This window comes from Emericellopsis cladophorae (genome assembly GCF_022114955.1).
Source record: "Emericellopsis cladophorae strain MUM 19.33 chromosome Unknown NODE_67_length_117147_cov_119_048886, whole genome shotgun sequence".
NCBI classification, from domain to species: Eukaryota; Fungi; Ascomycota; class Sordariomycetes; order Hypocreales; family Bionectriaceae; genus Emericellopsis; species Emericellopsis cladophorae.
This window is the reverse complement of record NW_026250992.1, coordinates 53,030-80,926: the sequence shown is the minus strand read 5'-3', so window position 1 is coordinate 80,926 and position 27,897 is coordinate 53,030. Positions and strand designations below refer to the sequence as shown.

Genomic DNA, 27,897 nt, shown 5'->3' with positions numbered 1-27,897 from the left:
AGAGGTAGAGCGCATCACTAGTAATGATGAGGTCGTTGGTTCAATTCCAGCAGTGGGCATGTTCCTTTTTGATGTAATGTTAATTAATCTTTTTGCCCTGATTTAATTGTAATTGACGGCGGAAGAGGGCCACACATAGGTGTGGGATGGACGCATCAGGCTGGTGTTCATACTCTACGTGGCTTGTTTCTAGAAATGCGTGTGAGATATTATCTTGAGGTAACTCAAGATTCGAAGGCTCGCACATTACTTTATCAGCTCGTTCGGATTATTAAACTCATATTTATTACGCGAACAAAAATTTCTAACACCGCGTGCTCACCTGCCCCCCTCACGGTATCGTGAAGCCCGTAGTCCTACTCGTCCGCACTCGATAAAACCACCACATCTCGCATTGACATCGCTAATGCCATGAGCGACAAAGCTGCGAGTTTGTGCATTTGGGAAATATAATCAAGATGATGCCAAAAATGAACAAAAACAATGCCCACTACTGGAATTGAACCAATGACCTCATCATTACTAGTGATGCGCTCTACCTCTGAGCTAAGAGGGCTGTACATACTAGTTTGATGATATTTTCCTCATTATGAGGCTTTTTGCAACACCAGGCCGAGATCGTATTTTTCAAAACTCACTGTGTCTCACGCATCTCAGAGCTACGATTTACAGGAACTACGATATGTGATTAGGCACTTGCTTGGATACGCAACCACTCTTCATCGCGTGGAAGCTCCGTGCGGAAGCCCTGGACGTGGGCTCGCGCCCTAATTGATGTGACAGGCCATGTTGGCTCATCCTGACTCGGCCCCAGCCCCAGGCAAAGAGGGCCTCGTGACAAGCCTCTAATTGTTTCCCCTCTTGCCATGGGGCCTAGAGCTCATCTGCGGTGCAGGCTGCGGTCAGGAAGGCGCTCTAGACCCTTCCACGTAGAGGAGTTCTGACATGACCAGTCTACATTGAGCCAGGTGCAGACGAGAGCGCTTCACACAAGATGCAGCTCGGTGAAGGCCTGTGGGCGGATTGCGAACATGAATCAGCTTCGTGAGTTGCCTCGCCCTGAGTCAGGACTCGGAGCCTAGAGGCACCCCCGCAACCAGCATCAAGCTTTAATCGATCCGATCCGATTCTCAAACCACTTTGTAGCAACGAGGATTACCTATTGACAAGCCAAGCCAAGCTAAGCAGATTGGCGCAGTTTGACAAGTGCAGTTCATGCAGGTCCCAGTCGCCATTACGACTTCGACTGCTATTCGCTGAGTCAGCATCTCGCCAGCGCCGACACACCAGACGCTCAGGCTTCCGCCCTGCATCTGTCTGTCCGTCGTTGTTACGAGAACAAGCTTTCAGCGGGCCAGAGACCACCAAATAACGCACAGCTTGCTCGATGTTTTCCGGATTCGGCATTCGAGTACCCCATGAATTATGGTGGAGCTGTTTCTCCAACGATCATTCCTCCCAAACGCCGAAGAAGCTGATGAATGCCATCTTGATCTCGCCCAGACAGCGATTCTTCATCGCGGGCGCGGAGCCTCCACTCCGGAAGAGAGAAGACATGAGCCAACAGTCCACGAACGATGCGCGCACACTGAGATCATGCGATCCTTCTCTGCTTCATTCTTGGAGGGCTGGATCTTTTAAGTATTTCCTAATCAGTCCCACTTCTTCCTTCACGCTGTGACCACATGTCACCGTGAAAGGCGGTCACTGGCTGATGATCTGGGCTGCTCGTCACGTCGGCCACTTGTGCTGGATTTGGCGTCGTGAGAAGGCCTGGACTCTATGCTCGTTGACCGATACGTCGTCAATTACTGGTGACACGCAAAAGCCACCCGGTGCAGTGAATGCAGTCCCGTGGTCGTCGAGGCACCGCCGCCCCCTCCATTCCACTCCCGAAGCTCCAGTCCTCGTTAGCTGCTTAGCCTCCTTGTTCTTATTGCCGATGGGGGTTTTTTTTTTTCCTGGTAACGTTTCCCAAAGTACCTTGCCTGAAGCGTCATCAGGGGTCCTCCTCCTCCTGCTCTCCTTCCCCTCCAGTCCCCTCCATCTTCGCAGGCGCATCTGCTGTCCCGCTCCCTGCATCATCGCCAAGCAGTCCGCCGCCCACCGTGGGCCTCCCGCAACAACGACTTGTCGCGACCTCGACCACCGACCCGCCTCGAAATGAACATCGCACTGTGACCACCGCCCAGGCCTCACCCGCCACTCTAATGCAAAGCAACGGCAAGCCGTGCCACAACTGTCGGCGAAGACGTCTTCGCTGCGACCGTTCTTGGGTACGGAGCCGCATCATGGCAAACCTACCTACATAGGATGACGTGCTGACAGCCCATGTCTAGCCAACTTGTCACAAGTGCGCTGCGTCCGGTCAGGAGTGTCTTGGCTATGGGAAGATCTTCACCTGGACCCAGGGGATCGATGGGAATGGTGTGATACAGTCTTCACAAGCTGGTCGCCGCGCGAATGCGTCCGCGACTTCGTCCACATCCACCACGCCAAACCCTCCGCAAGGCTTCGTAGCATTTCAACCGCCAACAATCGCGCCTGTCCAGCAGTCTCCGAAACACAATGGACAGTCTCCGGTGCAGACGCAGATGCATCAGTTTCTGCCGTCGAGGCCGTTTCCTGTGGACAACACGCCACCTTTGACGCCCAAGCCAACGTTTGCGAGTAGACCGATGGCTGGCACTTCCATGGCTTTGACGGATCCCCTATTTCAGGATCTGGATAGGGATTCCAGGTATTATCTGTCTCACTGTGAGTTTCTTGCCTTGTTTCTCATGCCTGCCATTGTCCTGCAGACAGGTGCAAGCACTTCCATGGCCTCTAGCTATAGTCTGTGCTGTTTTCCTCTGCACAGGGGACACGCTTCATGTCTACCAATAAGGCACTGACATTTTCCAGTTGCCGATCGTGTATGCCAGGACCTTGTGGCCCGCGATCAGCCGAACAACAACCCCTTCCGCGAGCTCCTGCCCCTGACAAAGCAACATCCAGTCCTGCTTCAGATCCTCATCGCGACATCTGCGCTCCACTGGTCAAACATCTTCCGACCTGTCACAGATATCCCGAGTGAGCTTACCGACCCTGGTGGCTATCTCGCACAGCTGCGGTCAACTGACCTCGTGTCTCGCAAGGCGCTCATCGATGCGCTCACGGCCAAGCAGCGGGCCATGGGCCATCTACGTGAGGTTCTCGACACCCTGGACCCCGCTGGGAACGAAGTGGTCCTGGCTTCCTTGCATTTCTTCATCAAGTTTGATCTGATGGATCTGGAAGAGTCTGGGAATGGCGGGTGGCGTACGCACCTGGAAGGCGCCTCCAGCATCATGGCGCTGCTTTCGAAAGATTCCATGTCGGCGTCGTCCAGCCGGATGCTGCGCGACACTGTGATTGCCGATTGCTTCATCTATCACATCCTCGGTTCCACGATTTCAGGTGGCAGTTTGGCGACCCGCATCGCTCGATATGCTCTCGAGATCTTGCCCATTATGAAACGAGTCGAGGTCATCACCTACCTGTCATGTCCGCCCGAGATTCTGCAGATCATCCTGCTGGCATCCCAGTTATCGTACAACGAGAGTGTGCCTGCGACAACAGACTGGAATTTACCGGCAGCTGGCGAGGCACTCTCCCTCATCGATCAGCTTCTCGAGTTCGACATTAATGCCTGGGCAGCGGCCCTCGAGGCTTTGCCCAATGTGACCGACATTGAGAGCCGCGTGCACATTGCGAGTGCCCACCGCTCGGCAGCGTGTCTCTACATCATACAGGCCCTGCCTCTCGTCCGATCGGTCCGATCGGTCGACGCCAACTTTTTGGTGGAAGATATCTTGTCGCATCTGGCCGAGATGCCCGAGGATGACCCTTACTTCAAAGCGACCAGCTGGCCACTCTTGTTTGCAGGTGCGGAGACGAGAGATCCGGAGAAGAGGACGTGGATTCTGAAGAGGCTCATGTCTATCTGGTCACGGTTTCGCTGGGGCTATATTTTCACGGCGATCGAGATGCTCAAAGCGACCTGGCATTTGCAGGACGCATCGCCTCAATCCGAGAATGTGAACTGGCTGAGGGATCTCAAGGGGCTGGGTTTCAACATGCTCGTTGTCTAGGGTTTTACACTTTGCATTTGATATTTTTTCCTTTATATGTTCTATTTATTTAGCGTGCGCGCGTCTTGGTTTTGCATAGCGATCAAAAGGTTCTGTCTTGGTACTCAGCTTGGTGTTGTGGGGCGGGGATCAAGAAAAGGATGAGAGAAGAATCTGAATACTGTACCGAATGTCGGAAGAATGATAGAGCAACTCCACTCAGAGCAGCGTTCATGCCTTTAATTGAGGTAGTGAGGAGAACCTTCGCTGTGCATGGTCATTGCAAGCTTCCGTCAGTCGTACATAGGGGTCAGGGCTCGGGACGACTAGCATGGCTCTTAGGATCGGCGCGGCGGAGTGTAGGCTATCAGCGAAGACAAAAATAGGTGCGATCATGGCATGGCTGGCTTGTCTAGAGAAGGGGTGCGAAACTCTGAATAATGTTGAGGCCAGGTAGACCTGAGACCTATGCCACTGGACGTGAAAGCGCCTCCGGCATGGAAGGAATAGTAGACAAGAGGCCGATGTTGAAAGTTGTGGAAGAGAAAATAGAATTCTATGTAATGCCAGGCGGGGACAGCCATTGGCAGCAGATTCAAAGCGCCTCAGCGAGGCGAGTCTGATAATAACTGGGAAACATGAAAAGAAAAGGACGTCGAGGGGTTGTTAGGATCAGAAAACGCCATGCCATGATACCCAGATGTCGCCTGAACCAGCGAAAAGGTCGTGAAGGATAGGAAACAATAAGTACACAATATGGAAAGAAGATGAAGTAGCAAGATAAAAGATCTCAAACCGTGAGTTTACCAGCGTCGACTGTGTTCTTGGTTAGCCAGAATGATTCGGAGCCCCATGAGGATTAAATCTCACCTATACGCAGCGTCCAGTCTTTGAACACGTCGACGTTTGTTCTGCCGAGCCCTTTCAGGCTCCTTCTCATCGTCACTTGGCTCCTTGTCGTCACCGTCGATGCCCAGCAGTTCGCGTTCCAACGAGTTGAGCCTCGAGGACCTCGTCGACGCGACAGATGGTGATCTTCGCGGCGTTGGGGAGCGGCGGCCCATGTCCGACCTCTGGCGACCGGGGCTTGGGTCTCGTCTCTGGGAACCAGACACTCTTCGACCTGGATCAGGACGATAAGAGTCTCGTTGCCTCGGCAAGGATGGACGCTCTCTGCTCGCCTCGGTGCGGCTGTCACGGCGTTTGGTATACTGAGGTGGTTCTTCGGAGCGCTTTCGCTTCGGTGAAATGCCACCGAGTGGCTCGTCTTCTTCCACAGTGGCCAGTGGCACGTCAAGGGCCTCATGCGCCCCGTCAGAGCTTATCGCGCCGGGAAGAGGCGGTCGAGGGAACGCATCGCCACTTGGCAGTCTGCCATCCCATGCAAAGGCCGGGTCAAACTGAAGAAGAACCCAATGTTTCGTCTCGTGGACTGGCCGTGAGAAGTCCTCAATGTTATCATGGGTAAAGAAATCGGAAACGAGACATTTCGCATCCCATTTCGGGGGCAAGAGGACATCTTCGGTATATTCCACCGGTAATGGCTTCCCGACAGGGTCAGACTCGTGAACGATTTGCGACTCGGTGAAAACCATCTTCTCCTCCCATGCCCAATCACTCATTTCCTCTTCTGGTGTCAGGGAGCGTTCCGCCTTTTCTTGGTCTTCCGACGCGGTCTTCACCTCCTTGACGTTTTCCTCGTTGACCGGCTCCACTAGCTCAGTTCCCCGAGGGGCTTCAGCTGGAGCTTCAACCACATCCTCGTCTTTGGCTGGGACAGCTGTATCATTGGTATCTTCGGGTGCCTCAGAGTCCTGCTCAGAGTGCTCAGATTTGTCATCTTCAACATCGTGCTCGCCTCCCACTTGGCCATCGTCCTTGGGTGGTGCCGTGGCTTTGCCTGCTTGCGCAGTCTGATGCTTGCTCTTCCTACGATTCTTGTTGCGATTACTCTTCTTCTTCTTTTGCGATTTCGAACTGGCCTGTTCATTGTGCCGTTGCTCCTGAATGCCTTGGCTGGCTCTGACGGGCTCGTCCCATCTCCTGGTTAGATTATGGTCCCTTGGAATTTCGTTGCGATCTGGTAAAGACACCGGAGGCTTGGGCGGCAATCCATGTATAGGCCGAGGCGGAAGTGAGGGCAGAGTCGAGCTCGAGGAGTGCGGCGTGGGTAGCCCCCTAGATGGTTCCCTGGATCGCTTGTCACCTGTCCAGGGGCTTGCTCGGTTCCGCGACGGAGGCGATCCTTGGTATGAATCGCGTCCCCGTGATGGCTGGGGCTGGGGTGTCCTCCAACTCCTTGAGGGGGGGCTATGGCTCGGGGGCGGCCCTGCCCTTGGAGGTGACCCCTGCGGAGGTGGTAATAGCGCTGGCAGCGAGCTGGGCGGGGGAGGCGCGTACGATGAATAGATTGGGTAAGGTGGTGTCGGGGAGTGAGATGGCGGTGGAGGCGGTGGTAGACTCGTGCCATACCCTGTAGTGCCTTGGTGAGGGAGATGCGAGGGTGGAGGATGCTGCCTCGGCGGGTAATGTACTGGCGCCGGATGGTATTGCGGATAGTGCTGAGGCGGTGCCGCAGGATACTGCGACACCGGGGGATACTGTGGCGGAGCTGGAGGAGGTGCAGCAGCCGGCAAGCCAGGGTATTGACCTGGCGGCGGCTGATAGTAATGCTGCTGGGGAGCATATGCTGTCGGTGGAGGCGCATATCTCGTGATGATGGGTGCCTTGGAGGTCTTGCTGCTGCTGCCGCGGTTATCTCTGCGGTTGTTATGCTGCGAAGGTGCGGCGCTTCGCCATGCCTCCAATCCACTGAGAGAAATGTCAGTTCCGGCGCATTTGATTGCTGAAGAGATGGAGGCAGTGCTCACGCTGGTGTTTGGCGCGTTGGCTCAGGACACGCGACAGCCCAATGCCCGATGATTCCGCAGTTATAGCATCTGGGCTCGTCCGGGCGATGCGCACTCCCTGGAGCTGGAGCAGACATGTTTGCGCGGCAATTGAATCTCTCGAGGCGTTTGGAGGTCTGGGGGGAAGATATAAGTGATGCGACAAGTGAGATGAGCTTGAACTCGGCGTGAGGCTCAGTTCACGGGCTTAACAAGTGGCTGACATGTTGAGTACGATTGCACTCATCTCATCTCTTGCGAAATTTTTATCTCATAAGTGCGCGAAGATTGCGATGCATGAGACCAGGTTGTTGGACAGATCTTCAATCTGTACTCAACGATCGCCCTTGGTAGTGCTTCCGGCCCCAGTCCCGGTCCTCCAGATACCGTCGAAAGAAAGCCTCATCGACAATTGTACACGATAGGCATGAAAGAAAGTGTCGTCCTAGGAGCGTTACTCCTTATGGAGTCTGCCTTCAGTTTGGCGCGAGTCGCGTCGCTTCTTGAGAAGTCGTCCTGTTGGAGTGTTACGGTTCCACGTGATGGTGCACGGACCGCTACCGGCGATGAGATCCAAAGCTGTGTCTCAATGCACCGAGATTTAACCGACCGCCGTTCATCACAGTGCTGCCGAACCAGCGAAACTTAGTATTAATGAGCACGGAGTCACAGTAGTGTCGCTGCGTGGCTATCTGAATCGAGGTGCAATATACCTATCAATACTGCATGACGTCTTTGTAGATGTAGAACAGGCTTTGTAGGACATCCGTAAGGGACTGACTGAGCGTACAGAGCTCCTAAAGCAGTTGAGAAATAATGAGACAGCAATGGTCACAGCAATGCTCGGAGGATGAACATAAGAAAAGCAATTTCAGCACTATCATAAGTATTGTTTTCGCGGCATATTTGCGTCATGTCTCCCGAGTCACAGGAGAAGATGGTTGTGATCGCTGATCAGCCTCGCACTGGTACCTTACCTGCCAAGTGCCAACACCACCAACAAGACAGCCCAAGCTCCAACTTGCAACGCTTGGACCCCATACCCTCCAACCAGCACCACCACATACGCGCTTATCTTTGGAAGCCTCTTCAACATCCCTCCAACGATCGAAGCCAGCTCAACGGCATCCATGTAAGGACGAGACTTGCGGCAATACGATCATGTTGGTACATCCGACACGCGCCTCTCCAGATCCGCCCATTGCCTGGAGTAGACAAAGCCTCGACCAGCCTTAATGACAACCACCTAGCCGGCGCGCAGGTGCTTTCCCGCATCCGAATTATTCACCTCCAATCGACTGCCGCGCAAGATGCCCGGCTTACCCTGTGAGCTCTGCCTGCGCTGCGATGCTTGAGGAGACACTGACGATGTGTAGCCTCCGTCGACCTCGACGAGTGCATCGCGCGCTTGTACAAAAAGGAACTGCTAGCTGAGTCCGTCATCGAAGCTATATGCGCAAAAACTAAAGAGCTATTAATGCGCGAGAGTAACGTTGTGCACGTGGCGGCCCCGATAACAGTGGTGGGCGACATACACGGACAGTTCTTCGACCTCATCGAGATTTTTCGCATAGGCGGATACTGCCCTGATACAAATTACCTCTTCTTGGGTATGTACTCTTTGATTCGATTGCTACCTGCGACTGACACATGGAGGCGACTATGTCGACCGGGGCATGTTCAGCGTCGAGACGATATCACTACTCGTGTGCCTGAAACTACGATATCCGAACCGCGTACATCTGATCCGAGGAAACCACGAATCTCGAGGCGTTACACAATCCTATGGCTTCTATACAGAATGCTCGCGAAAATACGGCAACGCCAATGTCTGGCACTACTTCACGGACATGTTCGATTTCTTAACGCTGAGCGTGGTGATTGATAATCAGATTTTTTGTGTGCACGGAGGTAAGGCTACGCGGTAGCAGACTGCGCAGTCAGGCTAACGAGGCAGGCCTCTCTCCTTCTATACACTCCATCGACCAGATCAAGATCATCGACCGATTTCGCGAGATACCCCACGAGGGACCTATGGCCGACCTGGTCTGGTCCGACCCAGATCCCGAGCGAGACGAGTTCTCATTATCGCCACGCGGAGCAGGCTACACATTTGGCGCGCAAGTGGTTAAGAAGTTTCTTGCTGTCAACGGAATGGGCCATATCCTCCGAGCGCATCAGCTTTGCCAAGAAGGCTTCCAAATACTTTACGATGATCGATTAAGCACCGTTTGGAGCGCACCCAACTACTGCTACCGCTGCGGCAACATGGCTTCAGTGCTAGAAGTCGGCCTACAGGGCCAAAGATTCTTCAACGTGTTCGCAGCGGCCCCAGAGAACGATGCACACAAAGACCTGCAGCAAGCAGGCGAAAGAGCGGCCGACGGGAATGCGCTACCCGACTATTTTCTATAGAACATAGCGACGCAGTATCACGACGATGCATGACACAGAGCCGAGAATGAACTGCCTGCCGGTTTTGACAGAGCGATAGACTTGTGCAGCATAGCAAAAGAGACTGTTGCTGCTTCATTCTGGCTTGACTTAGGATATAAAGTGCAGTTCACAAAAAGAACGCTGCCACCCGCAATAGGTTCACGCCACCATACAGTCGTTACTCATCATACGGATATGTTTTCCCTTCAAGACTCTACCAGTCCTTGGCAATGTCAAAGCTCCACTCGAACTGAAGATGCGTCTTCTTGTCGTCGTCGACAAAGCTAGAAATGGCATTATAGTGACCACGCGCGAGCATGCCAGAAGGTGCTTCCTCCTCCTGGACTGTAGGGCGTCAGCCTTGCAATTTTGAGCTTCTCAAAGCAATGTTCCAGACTTACATTTCTTAGTGTATGTGGTTTGCTTATCCGTGTTGGGCGCGTAGCTCCCAATCATCTCCGAGTCTTTCGAAACCTTAATCCCCTTCCTCTTGACGACCTGGACGTAGGTCAAGCCGCTTAGAATCTCGTGCTGAACCTTGAACTTTGCGCTCATGGTGAACTTGGAACCCTCCTTGATCTTGAAGGGCTTGTCCTTGAGGGTGGCCTCGCTGCCAGGGGCTGACAGGTCGATGGTGACGGGGTCGCGGCCGGGGGCGTCGAGGGTAAGAGACTGGATGATGCACACACGGGGATCGTTGGGGTCGGAGATGTCCTTGCCACCACCGAGACCGAGAGATTCCTTGTAGCGCTGGAGAGACTCGTCGCCGGCGTCTGTGCGGGTTGGTTGTCAGCATGGTGCCTGGCAGATGTAGACTGGATGTGGAAACAGAGCATGTAAGGTCGTAAACACGACCAGGAAGCTCACGGGCTGAAAAGCAGCTACTCTAGGCAGGGAGGCACACTTACCCATTTGCTGATACTCAGCCAAGCTCTGCTTTGGCTGGGAGAGCTTGTAGCCCTGCGTCTCCTCGGGCATCGTATCATCCTCGTGTTGCGGGTTGGAGGTCATGGTGGAAATTGGTGGTTTGATAATCTGCGCGCAAGCCAAACAGTTCAGTTCAAAAAGACAGTGGAAGCTCCTAGTGGCAAGCAAACAGGTGTAGACGAGGCTCAGGGCAGTGGTGATAATGATGGTCCAATGGAGGGGCAATTGGAAGCTGGTGGGGTCTGACTCTGACACCGCCTCCTCGGTCAGGGGATGGGTGAGGGGCGACCAAGAGAAGTCAAATTTGTTGGAGACCTAGAACGTGGTCGATACATGTAATAATAACGCGTGCGTGACCGACCTGTCACAGGTGCCGTCTCGAGTTCATACATCTCAAGCGATATCTACTATACTTGATGCTCGAGGCAAGATGTGTACTTGTGTGGGATTGATCTATCCCCTCTGTCCGCTTACCCTACATCCTTTCTGACTGTCATTAATTTCACAAAGCCTTCCTGTTCTTCAGATTGAATACAGAATATAAATATCGCAGGATGACGGTTCAGAATTTCTCTATCTAGAGATAAACCATCGAGACAGCTGGTTGCCAAGCTAAGGGCTCCAGTTGCGACGTCTTTTGATAAAAGCGCCTGCAATTAATTGTATGTTCCAAACGACGCGTTACTGGGGGCTAGACAGATTATGAAGTAAAAAGTCATAAACGCGACCCAGGAGACAGCCCACAACAATCATTCACCCATCGAACGGTCGTGCCGCATCCAATACCTAGTCCCGTCTTTCAAGGTGGTCAAGAACAGCCCGACAGAGCAAACAGTGGCTCATTCGTGACAGCCCGGGCCCTCGTCCTGTTACTACGTACATACAACACACCAATGTTTCCGAGTCCGCCATTCGTCAGCGAAGAGGGAGGTGAGACGGCGGCAACACACCACGCCGGCAATGTTGGGTTCTCCTGCGGCGAACCACACGACCCTTGCGAAGGGCGGTGCACAATACACACGGTGAACGACCATATAATACATACGTATAAGTAGTTATGAAAAAGTCCAAAAGCAATAAACCCAGTCACCTGCGTCGGCGGCAGGACGGGAGCAGCGGGCGCGAGTCATCCTGGGGAAGCCCAAAGAGGGAATCTGGCCAACTGAAGCGCATCCCAAAGGGGCTAAGCGCTACGACCTGCGCGTTGAGAAAGCCAAGAGATAGAGGAGTACCTTTTTCCACGCGTGTGATCCACTGCTGTAGAGGTCCCCCCTACCGCAATCAGTTCGCGGTGCCAGCTCATTTCGCATTTCTCTCCACCCCCCGATCAGCGCGAACACGACTTTCTTCCCTCCTTGACCCCCAATCAGTGGCTATCCCCGTCTTCTGCGCGAACGATATTACCCATCATTCTCACTCGCGATCACCTCAATTGCGCCCGCGCCCGCCACACAACATACGCTGTTCTTTACTGAATCCAGCGACCGCGACGAGCACTATCCACTGTACGCACCCTCCTCTTGACGCCGGCGTCTGCGACATGCGTTGAAGCTAACACGCGCCGGTCCTTTAGATTCCTTCGCGCATCCACGATCAAGGGATCGAGCGTATTCACCATGAGTCCTGCGGCGCGCACCCTTCCCGCCAAGGCGAACCCTCTGATGACCGACGCGGAACATCAGGTCCCATGTATGTCGCCGAGTCGTTCGTTGCCTTGGAAAGTGACATTTTGCTGACTCGGCCCACAGACACGGAGCTGGTCTCGCGTCGCCGCCTCGGCCGCACCAAGCTGACCTCTAAGATGGTGGATGCCAACGAGGAGGGCGACTGGTCGAACACTCTCGGGGCCGCGTTCGACTACGCGCACTTGCGCGCCCCTCTACCCAAGGGCATCGTTTCTGGCATATTCAAGTCGAGCCCGAACAGCTACTTCCTCATGCGTCGAAGCGCTGACGGTTACGTGTCCGCTACCGGGATGTTCAAGGCTACGTTCCCCTACGCGGAGGTTGCAGACGAGGAAGCGGAGCGCAAATACATCAAGTCGCTGCCTACCACCAGCCCAGAGGAGACAGCCGGTAACATTTGGATTCCAGAGGAGCAAGCCCTTGAGCTGGCGGCAGAGTACAACATCACCCCTTGGATCCAGGCTCTTCTGGACAACACCCCCATCACTACTGCTGGCAGCAACGGCGAGTCGCCGGCTAAGATGGCCATGCCGCCTCGATTCGAGTCCTCCAAGCCGTCGCTCGTGCCTCCCACGCCCAGCAGGTCTTCGAGGTCGCGTCGCTCCGTGAGCCCCACCAAGAGCGTATCCAAGCGCTCGACTGCGTCCCCACGCAAGCGTAGCACAAAGGCCAAGGCCCATATCATCGAAGTCTCTAAGGAGGAAGACGATGAGAGCCGAGTCAATGGCAGCGATGTCGTCCTGAAGACGACCGAATTCGAACCTCAAGTCGTGCTCGAGCCCCGCGAGGAGGACCCCAAGGTTTCGGTCGAAGTTAAGGAAGAGATCACCAAGGGTCGCAAGGGTGCCGAGTCCAAGCTTATCAGCACCGAAGTCGACATCCCCTTGCCTAATGTTGGCAAGCCGCCAAGCGCGGAAGAGATTGCCGATATGATCAACTCGGCTAAGGAGATGGTTCAAGCGCATAAGGAGCCCGCAGATCAGGTGTCGACGGAGGAGTCCGAAGAGAAGAAGTCGAGCAAGAAGAGCAAGCGCAAGGCGCAAGATATCTCCCTTGGCGATAAGGAGGACGAGAAGAAGGACGCAGAGGAGCTCGCTATCGAGCCGCGGTCGAAGAAGGCTAAGACGGCAACCGAGTTGAAAGCAGAGAAGGCCAAGAACCGCGCCCTCTTGGGTATTGCTGGTACTCTGATGGTTGGGTAAGTTATAAGTCATCCCCCTGGCTAGGCGTGGTGTAAGCTAACTTTGACAGTGCTGTGGTGCCATGGCTCACCAATTTCCTATAATATAATATCGAACGTGTAATATCCAGAGGAGGAGCTTATTTCAAAAGGAGCTTGGGACGGCGCGGCTTGGCTTTATCTTGTTTCACTGACACTGCACGGATCAGATTGGACTTTATGTTCATCACGGTCCACCCCTTTTCTCGCATCAATGACTTCACATTGTATTTGGACATACCCCCTTTCTGTTTTACTCCTCGTTTTTCTCCTGGGTAGGCTGGCATTGGAACAGCTGTGGAGAACTGTGCGTTGAACTTGGTTTTCTTCTTGTCACATTAACCTTCATCTGCGCTACACTCCCAAAGATCGATTCACACATAGGCCGACTTTGACGAAGAAGAGAAGGCAGGCCTCAAGAATTGGAGCCATCCGGCATGAAGTCAGGCGTCAATAGCCGTACGATAGTTACTAAAACGCAGCTGAATGACAAATTGACCAACTACTAATTGCAACGCATGACAAACGCACTGTTAAGTGGTAAATGAGTTGTCACTACGTACGGAGGGCGCCAAAAGTTTTCGGTCGCCAAGACACAGCAGGGTCAGGGATTAAGCAGGCCCGGGAAATTCCACACTGAAGATTGGTGTGAATCTTCTTTTGTTATACCCCTCAATCGAATGAGGTGTCGTATGGCTTATCCCACTGTCTTATTTCCTTTGAAGCCACTCGTGAAGATGCCGCACACCGATATTGCCACGAGGGCTATGATTGTAAGCCTTAAAGCTACGCAAAAGACTACCGCCGAGGTCGTCGCCCTCACGGGCATGCCGAAGAACACAATCAATGATATTTTTGCCCGAGCTATCGCGAGAGGCTTCGACCCTGCTGTCCGGCCGATCGTCCTCACAGACTCCCTCCTCGCCGATGCTCATCGATGTGGCCGCCCGTCTAAGCAGGCTCTTGCTCGAGAAGAGGTTAATAATCTTGTACGCCGCGATCGCTATAGAAGGGAGAAAACGTGCGCTGATATCGCCGGCGATCTTAGCCACATTGGCATCGATATCTCGGAACGGACGGTCCTTCGAATACTACGGGAGGCTGGCTTCCGAAAGACGGAGCCGACGAGGAAGCCTGGTCTGACGTAGAAGATGAGGAGAGAGCGGCTTGAGTGGTGCCTCGAGAGGAAGAACTGGACCTTGGGAGAATGGAAGAAGGTGATCTGGTCTGACAAGACCTCTGTGCATCGCCGCGGTCGCTATCGGTTATGGCGAACACCTGAAGAGAAGGTGAATGACAGCTGTATTCGTGAGCGACGGAAAGGTTCTTTGGAGTTTATGTTTTAGGGCTGCTTTTCGCATGATAAGAACGAAGCCTGCTATTATTGGTGCCTAGAGACTGCTCGTGAGAAACAAGCCTCTGAGAAAGAGCTCGCGGCCTTGAATGAATCGCTTGAGCCGGATGCGAGGGCGATGTGGGAAGTTGAGCAAGGCGTGAACAAGACAGGGATCCGTGACGGCAAAACGCTAGGTAGGCTAATGTAGATTCACGAAGAAGACTGGCAAGACCTCCCACAAGAGCAGATAGCTTGGCGAGACCTCCCATAAGAGCAGATACAGCGGTGAATTGAGCGCATTCCACGGCATATTCAGAAGCTTGTTGCAGTAGAGGGTGGAAATGAGTACGTCGAGGGGCAGGGAACTGAGCCACTGAATTTACACCAGAAGTAGCTATTTGGAACGACATGCATATTTAGTGTGACTAGCGCCGACCGAGAACTTTTGACGTGGTCCTCGTACGTTGACATCGCATCGCGGCTTCACACATCGAAACCACGTGACACCGGCTCACCGCTTCGCTACGACGCGGCAGACTGTTCAGTGCAAGCCCCCCGAGTCACGTGCGCCACTTCTCCGCACGGCAAAAAATCACTTCGGGTTGCTCTCCACGCGCCATCCTCCTCATTCCATCCATTGACTGCCAATCCTTCCCCTCGCAGGCTGCCCTGGTTTTCCGTCAGCCACGCTTCTGGTCGCGGCAATGGTCGGCTCAATCGGTAAGGTGACGCCTCCCCGCATCCATGGGGGATGCTACCTCGCCTACCATCCCTCGTGACAAAAGCAATCTCCTGCTTTGCCCTATTACAATGGAAATTGCTCGCCATCCGTCGTTATCACGATGAGAGTTCTTGCTGCTGCTGTGTCGCGCTCGTTTGTGCAGCGAAGAGGCTTTGCTAGCACGACGAGGAGACTGGACAACTATGCCTTTGTCGGCTTGGGCCAGATGGTGAGACTACTTCTTATACCTGAGACGAACCCGGCTAACTCGTGTAGGGCTACCAAATGGCTAAGAACTTGCAGTCAAAGTTGCAGCCTGGTGACAGGATATCTATCTTCGATGTGAACCCGCAGTCAATGCAGGGCCTTGAGGCCGAGATGAAGGCGGCCTCGCAAGGGGCTGCTGTGGAGCTCGCAGCGAGCGCTTTCGACGCGTCAAAGGATGCTGTGAGTACAAAAAGCTTTCCTTCCGTGTCAATGTCTCCAAATGATGAACAATATTGTTCTATCTATGATCTAAGTTGGGGCCAGAGTCTAGACAGCTCTGGCTCTCCCGTGATTATTACAATTATAGCCAATCCTCTGAAATTCGAACACGCATAATATCTCTTTGATGCATCAGATGGCAAGTACTCAACTGACTTGCGCAGGATACTGTCGTTACTTGCCTTCCCGAGCCTCAACATGTCAAGGGCGTGTTCGACTCCATCCTCGTGGCTTCACTGCCCACCAAAGACCGTGTGTTCATCGACTGCTCGACCATCGATCCTTCGACGTCCCATGAGGTGGCCAAGGCTGTTTCTGCAGCAGGGCAGGGTCAGTTTGTGGACGCGCCCATGTCCGGCGGCGTCGTCGGCGCCACAGCTGGGACGTTGACCTTCATGCTGGGCGCTGCCGAAAAACTAATCCCGCGCGTCGAATCCACATTGCTGCACATGGGCAGAAAGGTCCTGCACTGCGGTGAACAAGGCGCGGGCTTGTCGGCCAAGCTGGCAAACAACTACTTGCTGGCCCTCAACAACATTGCCACCGCCGAAGCGATGAACCTTGGCATGAAATGGGGTCTCGACCCCAAGAAACTGGCTGGCGTCATCAATGTCAGCACAGGTCGTTGCTGGCCCAGCGAGATCAACAACCCCGTAAAGGGTGTCGTTGAGACCGCGCCTGCTGGCCGTGACTACCGCGGTGGCTTCGGGATTTCCTTGATGAAGAAGGATTTGCGTCTCGCCATGGTCGCCGCGAAGGAGGCTGGTGCAGAGATGAAGCTTGCCGACAAGGCCTTTGAAGTGTATGAGGACGCCGAGAAGAAGGAGGAGTGTGCTGGCCGGGATTTCTCGGTTGTGTACCGGTATCTTGGCGGCAAGGAAGAGTGAGCATCCTCGCACATAGGCAATAGAACATTCCTCGGTTCATGAGCTGTTCAATTTATCCCATAAAGTCTGAATGATTACTCAACACATCGTGTATCTTTCCATTGGTCTGACCAATCTGTCTGTATGCGCCTTGTTCAAGCCAACACTAGCATCTCTCTGAGTGTGCGCACTTTGTGTAATTCATCAACTGAGCCGCAGTAAGCCGGGGAAAAGCCAAATCAGGTCCAGCTGTACCAACAGCCTACAAGTCCATGTGATTGGGCTCCATGGACCATGGACCAAAGCCCTAATCGATTCGGCGAGAGCCATGTCGTGGCAGGCAAAATGAACAAGAATGCAAGGCTTCCCCGGCGGCGATCATGAACAACTACACATCCCTCTTCATCTGTGAGCGGGCTTCGTTGCGTCGGTGTCGGGAGAGAAAGGTCTTGTTGCTATTGTGCTTAATTCAAGTATGCAGGACGCTATACTAGCGGAGACACGCTGCTCGCTAACAGCATCGCTGAATGCCCCTTACGCCTTGCCCGCGCGTATCTCGTCCCTCATCTCGCCCTTGATCCTTGTGACAGTGCCCGAGCCGCCATACACCATGCCCGTGTACACCATGGCAACACTCGCGCCTGCGTTGAGGACCTGAAGCGCCTGGTGCCCATTGGTGATGCCGCCCGTCGCGAAGAGTGTCTTTTGCTCGTCGCCCTCCTTGAGCGCGGACGACTGCAGGTGCTGCCGGTACTTTCCGACGAGGCGCAGTGTGCGCTCAAACATGGCAGGGCCAGAGTAGCCACCGTCCTCAGCCAGTGCCTTCTGCTCGCGCGCAGTCAGTCGGGCGCCTTGGGGGGCGAGACCTGTCCGGCGCTTGGTCGTGTTGCCGACAATGATGCCATCAACGCCGCTGTTGGACACGGCTGCAACAATGCCCGAAACCTGATCGTCGTCGTCCTCGTCGGGCGAGACCTTGACCATCACTTTGGGCTTGTTTCTGCGGCTTGTCCTGCTGGCCTCGTCGACCACCGCACTGAGCAGGCGGGACAAGGGCCCGGTGGCTTGGAGATCGCGCAAGCCGGGGGTGTTGGGTGAGCTGACGTTGACAACGAGTATGTCAGCATACGGCGCCAGACGCTTGACGCAATACACGTGATCGTCCGCCACAGCCTTCTCGTTGCTGCCATCAGTGTCCTTGTTCTTAGCAATCTGGACGGCCAAGAGACGCCCACTTTTCAGACTGCCAGGTGGCACGCCAGCATTGTCGTTGAGCACATCCGTCTCGGTGACGCCGATGCTGCGAGCGAAGCGTCGCAGACGGTCGCGTAGTCGGATAGCCATGTCATCTGCGCCTCGCGAGTTCAGCCCATAACGGTTGACCATGCCATCGAGCCCCGGTACCCTGAACACTCTTGGCTTCGGATTCCCGCCCTGTGGAAGAGGTGTGCAGCCTCCCACCTCGACAATGCCTGCGCCCAGGTCAAACAGCACATCTGGAATCTCACCATCCTTGTCGAGGCCAGCCGAGATACCAATAGGGTTCTTAACCTCCGTCCCAAATACCTCCGCCTTGAGCTCTTCCGCCTCCTTGACCCGTTCCCGCGGATGCAAGTTCAGCGCGTAGAGAGACTTTAACGCAGCGGTGCCGGCGTGGTGTGCGTCCTCCGCATCAGGGAAGATGATGCGTATCATTGGCGGGACAACCCATCGGTGCACGAAAGCGCGGGTATCGGTGGTGTAGAAGTAGGCGAACAAGGTCGAAGCCGCGAGTGCAGTGCCGTAAACGATGGTCTTTGCGCTGCTGCCAGTGAAGCGCGAGGACGACGAAGCATTTCGGCGCTGTTCGTTTGCGATCCGTTGGCGGGCTGCGAGGACGCCGGTGGTCTGTGCCGCGAAGCGTGACCGGAGAAGCGAGGCCGACATTGTCACGGCACGGCGCGAGGAACGCGAAAAGACAAGGCAGTGGGCGTCAATGGGTGCGAGATAACTGTGATCAAGCAGGTTTGGATTCCGGGAATTGACACAAAGCGCTGGATTTGGACATAATCTGGTTACCCTACGCCGCATGGACATCTGACGTCAGATCATGTTCGACCGAGGACGTTCGCTGAGCAAAATGGTGACCATTTTGCGGTATCAAAGACTCAAGTGTTGGTATCTGCAAGAATATGATTATTTCACTCAATTGATAGTTTCACATGTTTGGTCAAGGCAGGATCTATCTGAATAAGTTTATGAACCATCAATCCTTTGTCACATGGCAGCTACGGAGCACACCTGTAGGAAAATGATGCGGATTAATAATAGTCCGCTTCGAATAAAGGATGCTTGCTCTACCTCGGTACTTTGCGGAGCTCCTATTGGCCTCGGCCAGTTTCACGGGTGACCGGCTTACAGGTCATTCATGACTTTTGAAGTGAGCTGTCTGAGACTGATTTTGCTCTGCAGAAACCTGGTATACTCATCCGCAGTGTCAAATTGCTTCGGAGATGGCGATCAGAAAGCTCGCCCACCCGTCTTTGACGGTTACTGACAACCGCACCGGAAAGACCTATGAGCTGCCCATCACTCACAACAGCGTGCTTGCCACAGACATCAAGAAGATCAAGGCTGAAGCTGGGACGAACAATGACCGCCCAGAGGACGAGACAGAGCAAGGGCTCAGGGTATATGATCCGGCATACATGAACACGGCTGTTGTCCAAAGTCGGATCACATACATCAACGGGCAGGAGGGCATTTTGCGGTACCGCGGCTATCCCATCGAACAGCTCGTCAAGAAGAGCAACTTCCTGGAGTCTGCCTTTCTGCTGATGTACGGAGAGCTCCCGACGACCTCGCAGTACAGCCAATGGTCCGACGAGATTATGCACCACACATACATCCACAGTGACATTGAAGCCATGTTCAAGTCATTCCGCTACGACTCCCATCCCATGTCAATGTTGACATCGGCGTTCGCGACAATGGGCGCTTTTGCCCCCGAGGCTAACCCGTCACTCCAAGGCCAAAAGCTCTTCACAAACGCGGCGTCGGGTGACCTGGAGTCACTCAAGATCCTGGACAAGCAAATCCTGCGCATCATTGGAAAGGCGCCCACCCTTGCCGCTGCGTCGTATCGAATGCGTCAAGGACGGCCCTTTAACCGACCAGCACAAGGGCTTTCGTACACGGGAAACTTTCTGTACCTGCTCGACAACCTGTCCGGACACGAGTACCGACCCCACCCTGTTCTAGAGAAGGCGCTGGACGCCCTCTTCATCATCCATGCTGACCACGAGGTGAACTGCTCCACGGCGACAGTTCTGCAAGTTGGCAGCTCTCTGGTGGATCCCTACAGCGTCGTCTCGGCTGGCTGCGCCGCTCTCTACGGGCCTTCGCACGGTGGTGCATCTGAAAGTGCTATCCGCATGCTCATGGAGATCGGGTCGCCCGAGAACGTGCCCGATTTCATGGCCAAGGTTGAAAAACGCGAGCGCGTCCTGGTGGGGTTCGGACACCGCGTGTACAAGAACGTCGACCCTCGCTCCACGGCGATCCGCGAGCTGGCCGAGGAGGTGTTCGCTGTGACGGGACGTAACAAGCTTCTTGATACGGCCTTGACGTTGGCGCAGTATGCGAGGGAGAGCGAGTTTATGCGCAGCCGCAACTTGTACCCTAATGTGGACTTTTACTCGGGCCTCATCTACCAAGCCATGGGTTTCCCTCTAGAGTAAGTCAAACTTCTTAATACTGCACGAGCCCAGACTGACAGCTGCAGCTTTTATCCGGTTCTTTTTGCCGTGCCTCGCTGCGTTGGCTGGCTGGCGCACTGGAGACAGCAAATGCTCAACCCATCTGGCGTCAAGATTTGGAGACCGAGACAGCTCTATCTTGGCGAGGGCGAGAGGAAGTATGTCGACGCGAGCGAGAGACAAGCCAAGGCCGACAGCACTGTTTTTGACGCGCCGGTCGAAGTGAGCCACGGCGGCGACAGCAAGAGGAACAATCTCGCCACATTTAAGGACGAGCGGGGCGAGATCTTCAAGCCAAGGCTTTGAGGTGCGTTGCGAGATACCTGTAGACAGCGTGATAGTGTAAAATTACTACCGAATTGGTGCTACTCGGAGGGAGCTGCCTCATCAGTCAATTGTTTTGACTTAGCCCCTTATTAACGTTGTACAACCCATGCAGCAATGCCGATATGCATTTACACAGAATTAGATGGAAGCTTCCATCCACAGCAGGAACGAGTGCCCCCACCTGCAATTGCTCAGCGCAGGTAAGGCTTCAATCAGCTCCCGCTGCCCCTCATTAGTAATTATCAATGAGCCAATGAAAGCGCGTCACTGCCAACCTCACACCTGGCCCTGCGTCGTCATGACAAATGGCAGCGCAGCTTGCCTCGACATCCAACCTGCCCGCAGTCTCACAGCGAAACGTTGACCTTCCACTTGCTGGATTCTTCACTTCACTGCTCCAAGCTCCTGCGATTCCTTTACCAACATACGGAGCATCAACCGCACGACCGTCTTGCCTCCATCCACTGCGACAGCCTTTGGCTTTCTGTCATACGTCACTTGCTTTCCGAGCCTCTTGGTGGGGTTAAAGCTCGACGAGTCTGGTGGCCTAGATCACTCCAGGTCAACCAGCACAGCGAGTACTCAAAATTTCACCCTCTGCGAAGGCGACCCTGACGCTGGGAAAGCGGAAGCTTTCTAACGGCGAGAACACTTCTCCTACAAAGAAAACCATGACTGTAAAACTCCTTGTTACCCCGCGAGGGCTCTCCCATGATACTGACGGCACCCATCACAGGACGCCAAGATGACCGACGTTGACCCATCCACTACCGTCCAGGTCGATAGGTCGGTGGTCGGCCACTCTGAGATCGACGAGAGCCTCTACAGCCGGCAGCTCTACGTCCTGGGCCATGAAGCGATGAAACGCATGGGTGCCTCGAACATCCTGATTGTCGGTCTCAAGGGCTTGGGTGTGGAAATCGCAAAGAACATTGCTCTGGCCGGCGTCAAGAGCTTGTCCCTTTGCGACCCCTCGCCGGTGACCCTGCCTGATCTGTCATCGCAGTTCTTCCTCACGCCAGAAGATGTTGGCAAGCCCAGAGATGCCGTCACCGTTCCCCGAGTAGCCGAGCTGAACGCATATACCCCGATTCGCGTCCACCCCTCATCGAGTCTCGAGGATAACTCCCAGTTCGACCAATACCAGGTTGTTGTGCTTACAGGTGTTCCTATTCATCTGCAACAAAGCATCGGAGACTATTGCCACAGCAAAGGCATTCACGTGGTCATTGCGGATACATTTGGTCTTTTCGGCTCTCTCTTCTGCGATTTTGGCAAGGAATTTACCTGCATGGATCCTACTGGCGAGAACCCCCTGACCGGAATTATCGCTGGCATCAACGAAGAAGGCCTAGTGTCCTCGCTGGACGATAAGCGCCATGGTCTTGAAGATGGCGACTATGTGACCTTTTCAGAAGTCGAGGGCATGGAGGCTCTGAACGGCTGTGACCCCATGAAAATCACGGTCAAGGGGCCTTACACCTTCTCCATTGGTGACGTGAGCAGCCTGGGGCAATATCAGCGCGGTGGGCGGTATCACCAGGTCAAGATGCCCAAAATCATGAACTTCAAGTCGATCACGCAGGCATTGAAGGAGCCCGAGTTCATCATGTCCGACTTTGCCAAGTTCGACCGCCCGCAGATCCTTCACCTTGGCTTCCAGGCGCTCCATGCTTTCCAACACTCCACAGGGCGCCTACCAAGGCCCATGAACGACGAAGATGTGCTGGTGCTGTCGGAAGCTGCAAAGAAGTTCGCTGCCGACCAGGGACTGGAGACGGAACTGGACGAAAAGATTCTCAAGGAGCTCAGCTACCAGGCCATGGGTGATCTCAGCCCTATGGCTGCCTTCTTCGGAGGTATTGCTGCGCAAGAGGTTCTCAAGGCCGTTTCTGGCAAGTTCCACCCCGTCCAGCAGTGGCTGTATTTTGATTCGCTCGAGTCGCTCCCGACTTCGGTCAAGCGCACGCCTGAGCTCTGTCAACCAGTGGGGAGCCGGTATGATGGGCAGATTGCAGTTTTCGGGTCCGAGTTCCAAGAGAAGATTGCCAACGTGAAGCAATTTCTGGTGGGCGCCGGTGCCATTGGTTGTGAGATGCTCAAGAATTGGGCTCTTATGGGACTGGGTACGGGGCCCAATGGACACCTCTGGGTGACCGACATGGACTCCATCGAGAAGAGCAACTTGAACCGTCAATTCCTCTTCCGCTCTGCTGACGTCGGCAAGATGAAGAGTGACCGTGCCGCCGCCGCCGTCGAGCGCATGAACCCAGAGCTGTATGGGCACGTTGTGACGCACCAGGACAAGGTCGGACCTGACACCGAGCACATTTTTCAGGAGACTTTCTGGCAGAAGCTGGATGGCGTGACGAACGCCCTCGACAACGTTGAGGCCAGGCGCTATGTGGATAGCCGCTGTGTTCTGTTCCGCAAGCCTCTTTTGGAGAGTGGTACCTTGGGAGCTAAGGGCAACACGCAGGTGGTGATTCCCCACGTCACCGAGCCTTATGCCAGCGCTACCACTCGGGACCCAATGGAGGAGTCGATTCCCATGTGCACGATTCGCAGTTTCCCGAACAGCATTGACCACACCATTGCATGGGCTAAGGAGTACATGTTCGAGAAGGCTTTTGTCACAGCCCCTCAGACTGTCAACCTGTACTTGACTCAACCCAAGTATATCCAGACGCTCTTGAAGCAGGGTGACAACCAGAGGGAGACTCTAGAGACGATCCGCAGCTACCTCACCACCGACCGACCGCGCAGCTTTACTGACTGCATCTCGTGGGCTCGTCGCCAGTTCGAGACCGAATTCTCTAACAAAATTCAACAGCTGCTGCACAACTTCCCCAAGGATGCTACCACCTCGACGGGTGCTCAGTTCTGGTCTGGACCGAAGCGTGCACCTACTCCGCTGAAGTTTGACCCCAGCAACGAGACTCACCTGGGCTTCATCAAGGCAGCTGCCAATCTGCACGCTTTCAACTACAACATCAAGGCTCCTGAGCTCTCTGACGATGACTACGTTCGGGAGTTGTCTGATATCATCGTCCCTGATTATACTCCTGCATCTAACATAAAGATTCAGGTGGACGATAACGAGGTAAGGGCGTGGCAGAAACAATCCACCCGGACATGTGCTAACCTTGCTAGCCTGTAACCGCAGAAGAGAGCGACGAGGCCGAGATTGAGAAGATCGTCTCGAAGATCCCTGCTCGGACTTCGCTTGCTGGCTTCGAAGTGTACCCGGTGGACTTTGAGAAGGACGATGACTCGAACCACCACATCGACTTCATCACCTGCTGCAGCAACCTGCGCGCCGAGAACTACAGGATCAAGCCTGCGGACCGCCATCAGACCAAGCTGATCGCTGGCAAGATTATCCCCGCCATTGCCACCACCACAGCTCTGGTCACCGGGCTGGTCACGCTTGAGCTGTACAAGGTGATTGATGGCAAGGACGACATTGAGCAGTACAAGAATGGGTTCATCAACTTAGCCTTGCCGTTCATCGGCTTCAGTGAGCCTATTGCCAGCGGCAAATTCACGTACACTGGCCTTCAGCCCACGTTGGGTGCCGATGGCAAGCCTGTCCGCGACCCTGCCACTGGAGGTTTCCAGGGCGAGAAGGTCAAGTGCACACTGGACAAGGTCTGGGAGTCATTTGAGGTGGAAGATATGGTGGTCAACGACTTGCTGGACTGGTTCCGCCTCAAGGGCATTTATCCCTCGTCCATGTTCTGCGGTCGCGCCTTGCTGTGGTCCAACTACAGCCGAGACCCCAAGGAGAAGGAAGAGCGCCAGAAGCTCACTGTGAGCGACCTGTACAAGAGGGTCACAAAGGGGGACATTCCGGCCCATGAGTCGGAGCTGGTGATTGGTCTCATTGCCGATGATGCGGACGATGAAGATATCGAGTGGATGCCCGATCTGAAGGTCAAGTTGGTGCGCTAGACGGAGAGACCGGCCACCTGTACGTAGAAATGATTATGACAGCAGACTCAACATAAGGTTGGGGACGTAAAAAATTAAGATTGCAATATAGGTCTCAACACTGCGTGGACTACTGTCTTTCTACTTAATAGTTGGGTCGAGTGATGTTGAACAAGCTGTGGACGTTGTTCCCAGTGATTACTATGTCCTCCACGTCATATCAAAGAATGGAAAATGTGGCGACCGACCGAAGGAGGCTAGCGTACAAGCGGGGTGATCCTAAAGGCGTTGATAAGTCTGACAAACGGTTGACAAATGGAAGGGCCAATCATGGGGCCTGCCGGTGCTTCCTAATAATGACAAGAAGTGGTCTAATAGTAATGCCCTCGTCATGGTTTCACTCAGCTTCGAGCGCTTGCAGCTGAAGCTTCCTGTGGGTGCTATAAAGAACCAGTCTCTCGAATTGTCGCTGAGAACAGGGTAGACTACCATTGAGCTCAATGCAATCAGCAACGCGTTTTCTTCTACCAGCCAGCTCAGTCTCACGCATTTGCACAACACCTGTTGTCCGGTATCTTCACACTCCATTCACCACTTCCACTCAAGCTAGACGCTTCTCATCAACGAGACCTGCCATGGTGAGCCAAGTGCCTGATCTATGAAGGGCTTTCAATGACGTTGCTTAGTCGAGCATCACAGACTGGGTTCCCAAGGGCGACAAGTCTGGCGAATTCAAACGCCAGGTCAGCGCGTTCCGCGACTCCATCTCACGTGAAGCCGGTGCCAGATACCCTCCTGAGAAGGGCAGGTATCACCTCTATGTGTCCTACGCCTGCCCGTGGGCCCATCGTACTCTCATTGCGCGCAAGCTCAAGGGACTCGAAGACATAATCTCGTTCTCCGTCGTGCACTGGCATCTAGGCGAGGGCGGCTGGAGGTTTGCCAGCAAGGATGACCCGAAGAGCGAGACGCCCGGTGATAACGTCGTGCCGGATCCCATCGAAGGGCACGAGGGCTACACTCACCTGAGGCACGTCTACTTTGAGAGCGAGCCTGAGTACGACGCCCGTTTCACAGTGCCCGTGCTGTACGATACCAAGACCAAGAGGATTGTGAGCAACGAGAGCAGTGAGATCTTGAGGATGCTGGGCACCGAAGTATGTCAAGTTATTATCCCACCACATTTACATGAAATACTAACAGGCTAGTTCAACGACTTGATTGACGAGAAACATCGCAAGATCGATCTCTACCCCTCGAATCTTCGCAAGGATATTGACGAGGCGCACAGTTGGATCTACGATCTCATCAACAACGGCGTATACAAGTCCGGCTTTGCCACCACGGCTGAGGCCTACGAGCGCAACGTCAAGGCACTCTTTGAGGCGCTCGACCGCGCCGAGGCCCAGCTCGCCTCGTCAGACGGGCCCTACTGGTTCGGCGAGACGCTCACCGAGGTTGACATCCGCCTCTACGTGACCATTATCCGCTTCGATCCCGTGTATGTGCAGCACTTCAAGTGCAACCTGCGGGACGTTCGCTCCGGCTACCCGGCGATACACCAGTGGATGCGCAACCTGTACTGGAAGGTCGAAGGCTTTGGCGAGACGACGCAGTTTGAGCACATCAAATGGCACTACACGCGAAGCCACAAGCAGATCAACCCTTTGAGCATCACGCCCCTGGGACCCGTGCCCAACATCATGAAGCTCGACGAGGAGGTCGCCGCCGCGAGGAAGTGAGCCAAGGTGAGGGGTTGCGTGGCAAGGCGGGTAGTCAAATACTAGTAGGCAGTCATGGTGTAATTTAGAGCCTCGCGGTGACACATCTGGAAGATCCTGATTGCAGACTACCTAGTACCTACAGGTGTTTCTTTCTCGTCCCCTGAGGTCGTTGCGTTATCTTTGTCTCCTAACGTCTTCCTGATTCGCCACAATTGCTTTGAAATCAATTGCGTATAAAACTCGGTGCAGTACTTGCGCCGGCGGCAAACTAGTTCTGGTTAACTGACAGGACTCAAAAGAACTGTTGTCTGCCACGGTAGTTGCGATTGGTGATCAATCTTTTACCCTATGGTACAGTGGTCTAGCACAACCGTTACACGATGAGTGATCGACCGGCCTTTTACATAACAAGCCTTGCAATGTCTGTGCTCAGAGTTTATAATCTAGATTATTGTTGAGCCAAGACCGGCGGAGGTGAGTGGAGTTGTCGATTCATATAAACTTCCGTTCGTAAGCTTGAGGTTGATCCATCTCTCAACTCCTCAATATGCAAAACAACACTACTTACAATGGCTGCTTTCAAGAACATTGTTATTGCTGGTGGGTCCGGTGTTCTCGGCTCCGTTGTCTTGAAGAAGTCTTTCGAGTCCGAAAACTTAGCATTCGCATCCTTAAGCGCGCCGGTTCTACTTCAGAATTCCCCGCTGGTACCGATGTCGTTGGGGCCGACTATTCTTCCCTTGCGTCTCTCACGGCCGCCATCCAGGGCCAGGATCTCGTCGTTTGTACTGTCACAACTCTCGCTGTCACCGCTCACATGAAGTTTATCGAAGCGGCGGTCGCTGCTGGTGTTCACCGCTTCATCCCCTCCGAGTTCGGCTCCAACCTCCATGTCCCTAGTGTTCACCAACTTCCTGTGTTTGTCAACAAGGTCAAGGTTCAGAATTTCCCTATTGAGAAGTCCAAGTCGACTCCTCTGACCTACACGTGTGTTTACAACATCGCCTTCCTTGACTAGGGACTCGAGAACAACTTCATCTTCGACCTCTCACAATCGAAGCCTACGATCTTTGACGGCGGCAATGTTGATTTCAGCGCTACTACTCTTCCGAGCATAGCTGATGTTCTTATGAGTATTGCAAGGCAAACGGAGGAGGCGAAGAAACGCATCGTCTACATCCACAGCCTTGTTACTACCCAAACAAAGCTTCTTAGCCTCGCTAAGCAAGTTGCCACGATCAAGTACCTGTCACCTACCCTGCTGCACATTATTGCAAGCGGCGATGCGTGCACGGACGACCTAAAAAACTCAGAACAGCAGATCTTTCAGGGGCAGAAACTTGTCGAGAATACACAACATGAATACACGTACGGATTGTCTGACAACTACCTACTTCAACAGGCGTTCCAAAGTCTCTATGGCATCCTGATCTATCGTTGCTCTCTATACCGAGCTTGTCATCAGTCTTTTCCCATTTTGTACCGCTCTTTGAGTTGAAAAAGGCACGGAAGAGGTAAGGA

The 27,897-nt window shown here is 54.0% G+C and overlaps 8 protein-coding genes across 8 annotated transcripts; 5 read left to right on the top strand and 3 right to left on the bottom strand.

Annotated features, from left to right (window-relative positions):
- Positions 1 to 2,210: 2,210 nt before the first annotated feature.
- Positions 2,211 to 4,112, top strand: J7T54_000383 (Acriflavine sensitivity control protein-like protein; the record flags this gene model as incomplete). Its single annotated transcript, XM_051509693.1, has 3 exons — positions 2,211 to 2,276; positions 2,340 to 2,757; positions 2,905 to 4,112. The coding sequence occupies 3 exons, from the start codon at positions 2,211 to 2,213 to the stop codon at positions 4,110 to 4,112; spliced, it is 1,692 nt and encodes a 563-aa protein (XP_051359343.1).
- A 782-nt stretch (positions 4,113 to 4,894) lies between these two features.
- Positions 4,895 to 6,777, bottom strand: J7T54_000382 (uncharacterized protein; the record flags this gene model as incomplete). The annotated part of the gene is made up of 3 exons (XM_051509692.1): positions 4,895 to 4,907; positions 4,962 to 6,171; positions 6,564 to 6,777. The coding sequence occupies 3 exons, from the start codon at positions 6,775 to 6,777 to the stop codon at positions 4,895 to 4,897; spliced, it is 1,437 nt and encodes a 478-aa protein (XP_051359342.1).
- A 1,512-nt stretch (positions 6,778 to 8,289) lies between these two features.
- On the top strand, positions 8,290 to 9,394 carry J7T54_000381 (Ser/Thr protein phosphatase; the record flags this gene model as incomplete). Its single annotated transcript, XM_051509689.1, has 3 exons — positions 8,290 to 8,305; positions 8,356 to 8,589; positions 8,937 to 9,394. The coding sequence occupies 3 exons, from the start codon at positions 8,290 to 8,292 to the stop codon at positions 9,392 to 9,394; spliced, it is 708 nt and encodes a 235-aa protein (XP_051359341.1).
- A 235-nt stretch (positions 9,395 to 9,629) lies between these two features.
- On the bottom strand, positions 9,630 to 10,426 carry J7T54_000380 (RHO protein GDP dissociation inhibitor containing protein; the record flags this gene model as incomplete). The annotated part of the gene is made up of 3 exons (XM_051509688.1): positions 9,630 to 9,760; positions 9,817 to 10,188; positions 10,324 to 10,426. The coding sequence occupies 3 exons, from the start codon at positions 10,424 to 10,426 to the stop codon at positions 9,630 to 9,632; spliced, it is 606 nt and encodes a 201-aa protein (XP_051359340.1).
- Positions 10,427 to 11,958: 1,532 nt separating this feature from the next.
- Positions 11,959 to 14,394, top strand: J7T54_000379 (uncharacterized protein; the record flags this gene model as incomplete). The annotated part of the gene is made up of 3 exons (XM_051509687.1): positions 11,959 to 12,031; positions 12,091 to 13,225; positions 14,025 to 14,394. The coding sequence occupies 3 exons, from the start codon at positions 11,959 to 11,961 to the stop codon at positions 14,392 to 14,394; spliced, it is 1,578 nt and encodes a 525-aa protein (XP_051359339.1).
- A 1,030-nt stretch (positions 14,395 to 15,424) lies between these two features.
- Positions 15,425 to 16,676, top strand: J7T54_000378 (3-hydroxyisobutyrate dehydrogenase-like protein; the record flags this gene model as incomplete). Its single annotated transcript, XM_051509686.1, has 3 exons — positions 15,425 to 15,532; positions 15,580 to 15,750; positions 15,954 to 16,676. 3 exons carry the CDS (start codon positions 15,425 to 15,427, stop codon positions 16,674 to 16,676), a joined length of 1,002 nt encoding a protein of 333 aa, XP_051359338.1.
- Positions 16,677 to 17,189: 513 nt separating this feature from the next.
- J7T54_000377 (Dihydroorotate dehydrogenase-like protein) lies at positions 17,190 to 18,581 on the bottom strand (the record flags this gene model as incomplete). The annotated part of the gene is made up of 1 exon (XM_051509685.1): positions 17,190 to 18,581. One exon carries the CDS (start codon positions 18,579 to 18,581, stop codon positions 17,190 to 17,192), a length of 1,392 nt encoding a protein of 463 aa, XP_051359337.1.
- A 2,883-nt stretch (positions 18,582 to 21,464) lies between these two features.
- J7T54_000375 (ubiquitin-activating enzyme E1) lies at positions 21,465 to 27,394 on the top strand (the record flags this gene model as incomplete). The annotated part of the gene is made up of 7 exons (XM_051509684.1): positions 21,465 to 23,822; positions 23,873 to 24,660; positions 25,031 to 25,085; positions 25,263 to 25,290; positions 25,352 to 25,809; positions 25,861 to 26,390; positions 27,037 to 27,394. 7 exons carry the CDS (start codon positions 21,465 to 21,467, stop codon positions 27,392 to 27,394), a joined length of 4,575 nt encoding a protein of 1,524 aa, XP_051359336.1.
- Positions 27,395 to 27,897: the final 503 nt, after the last annotated feature.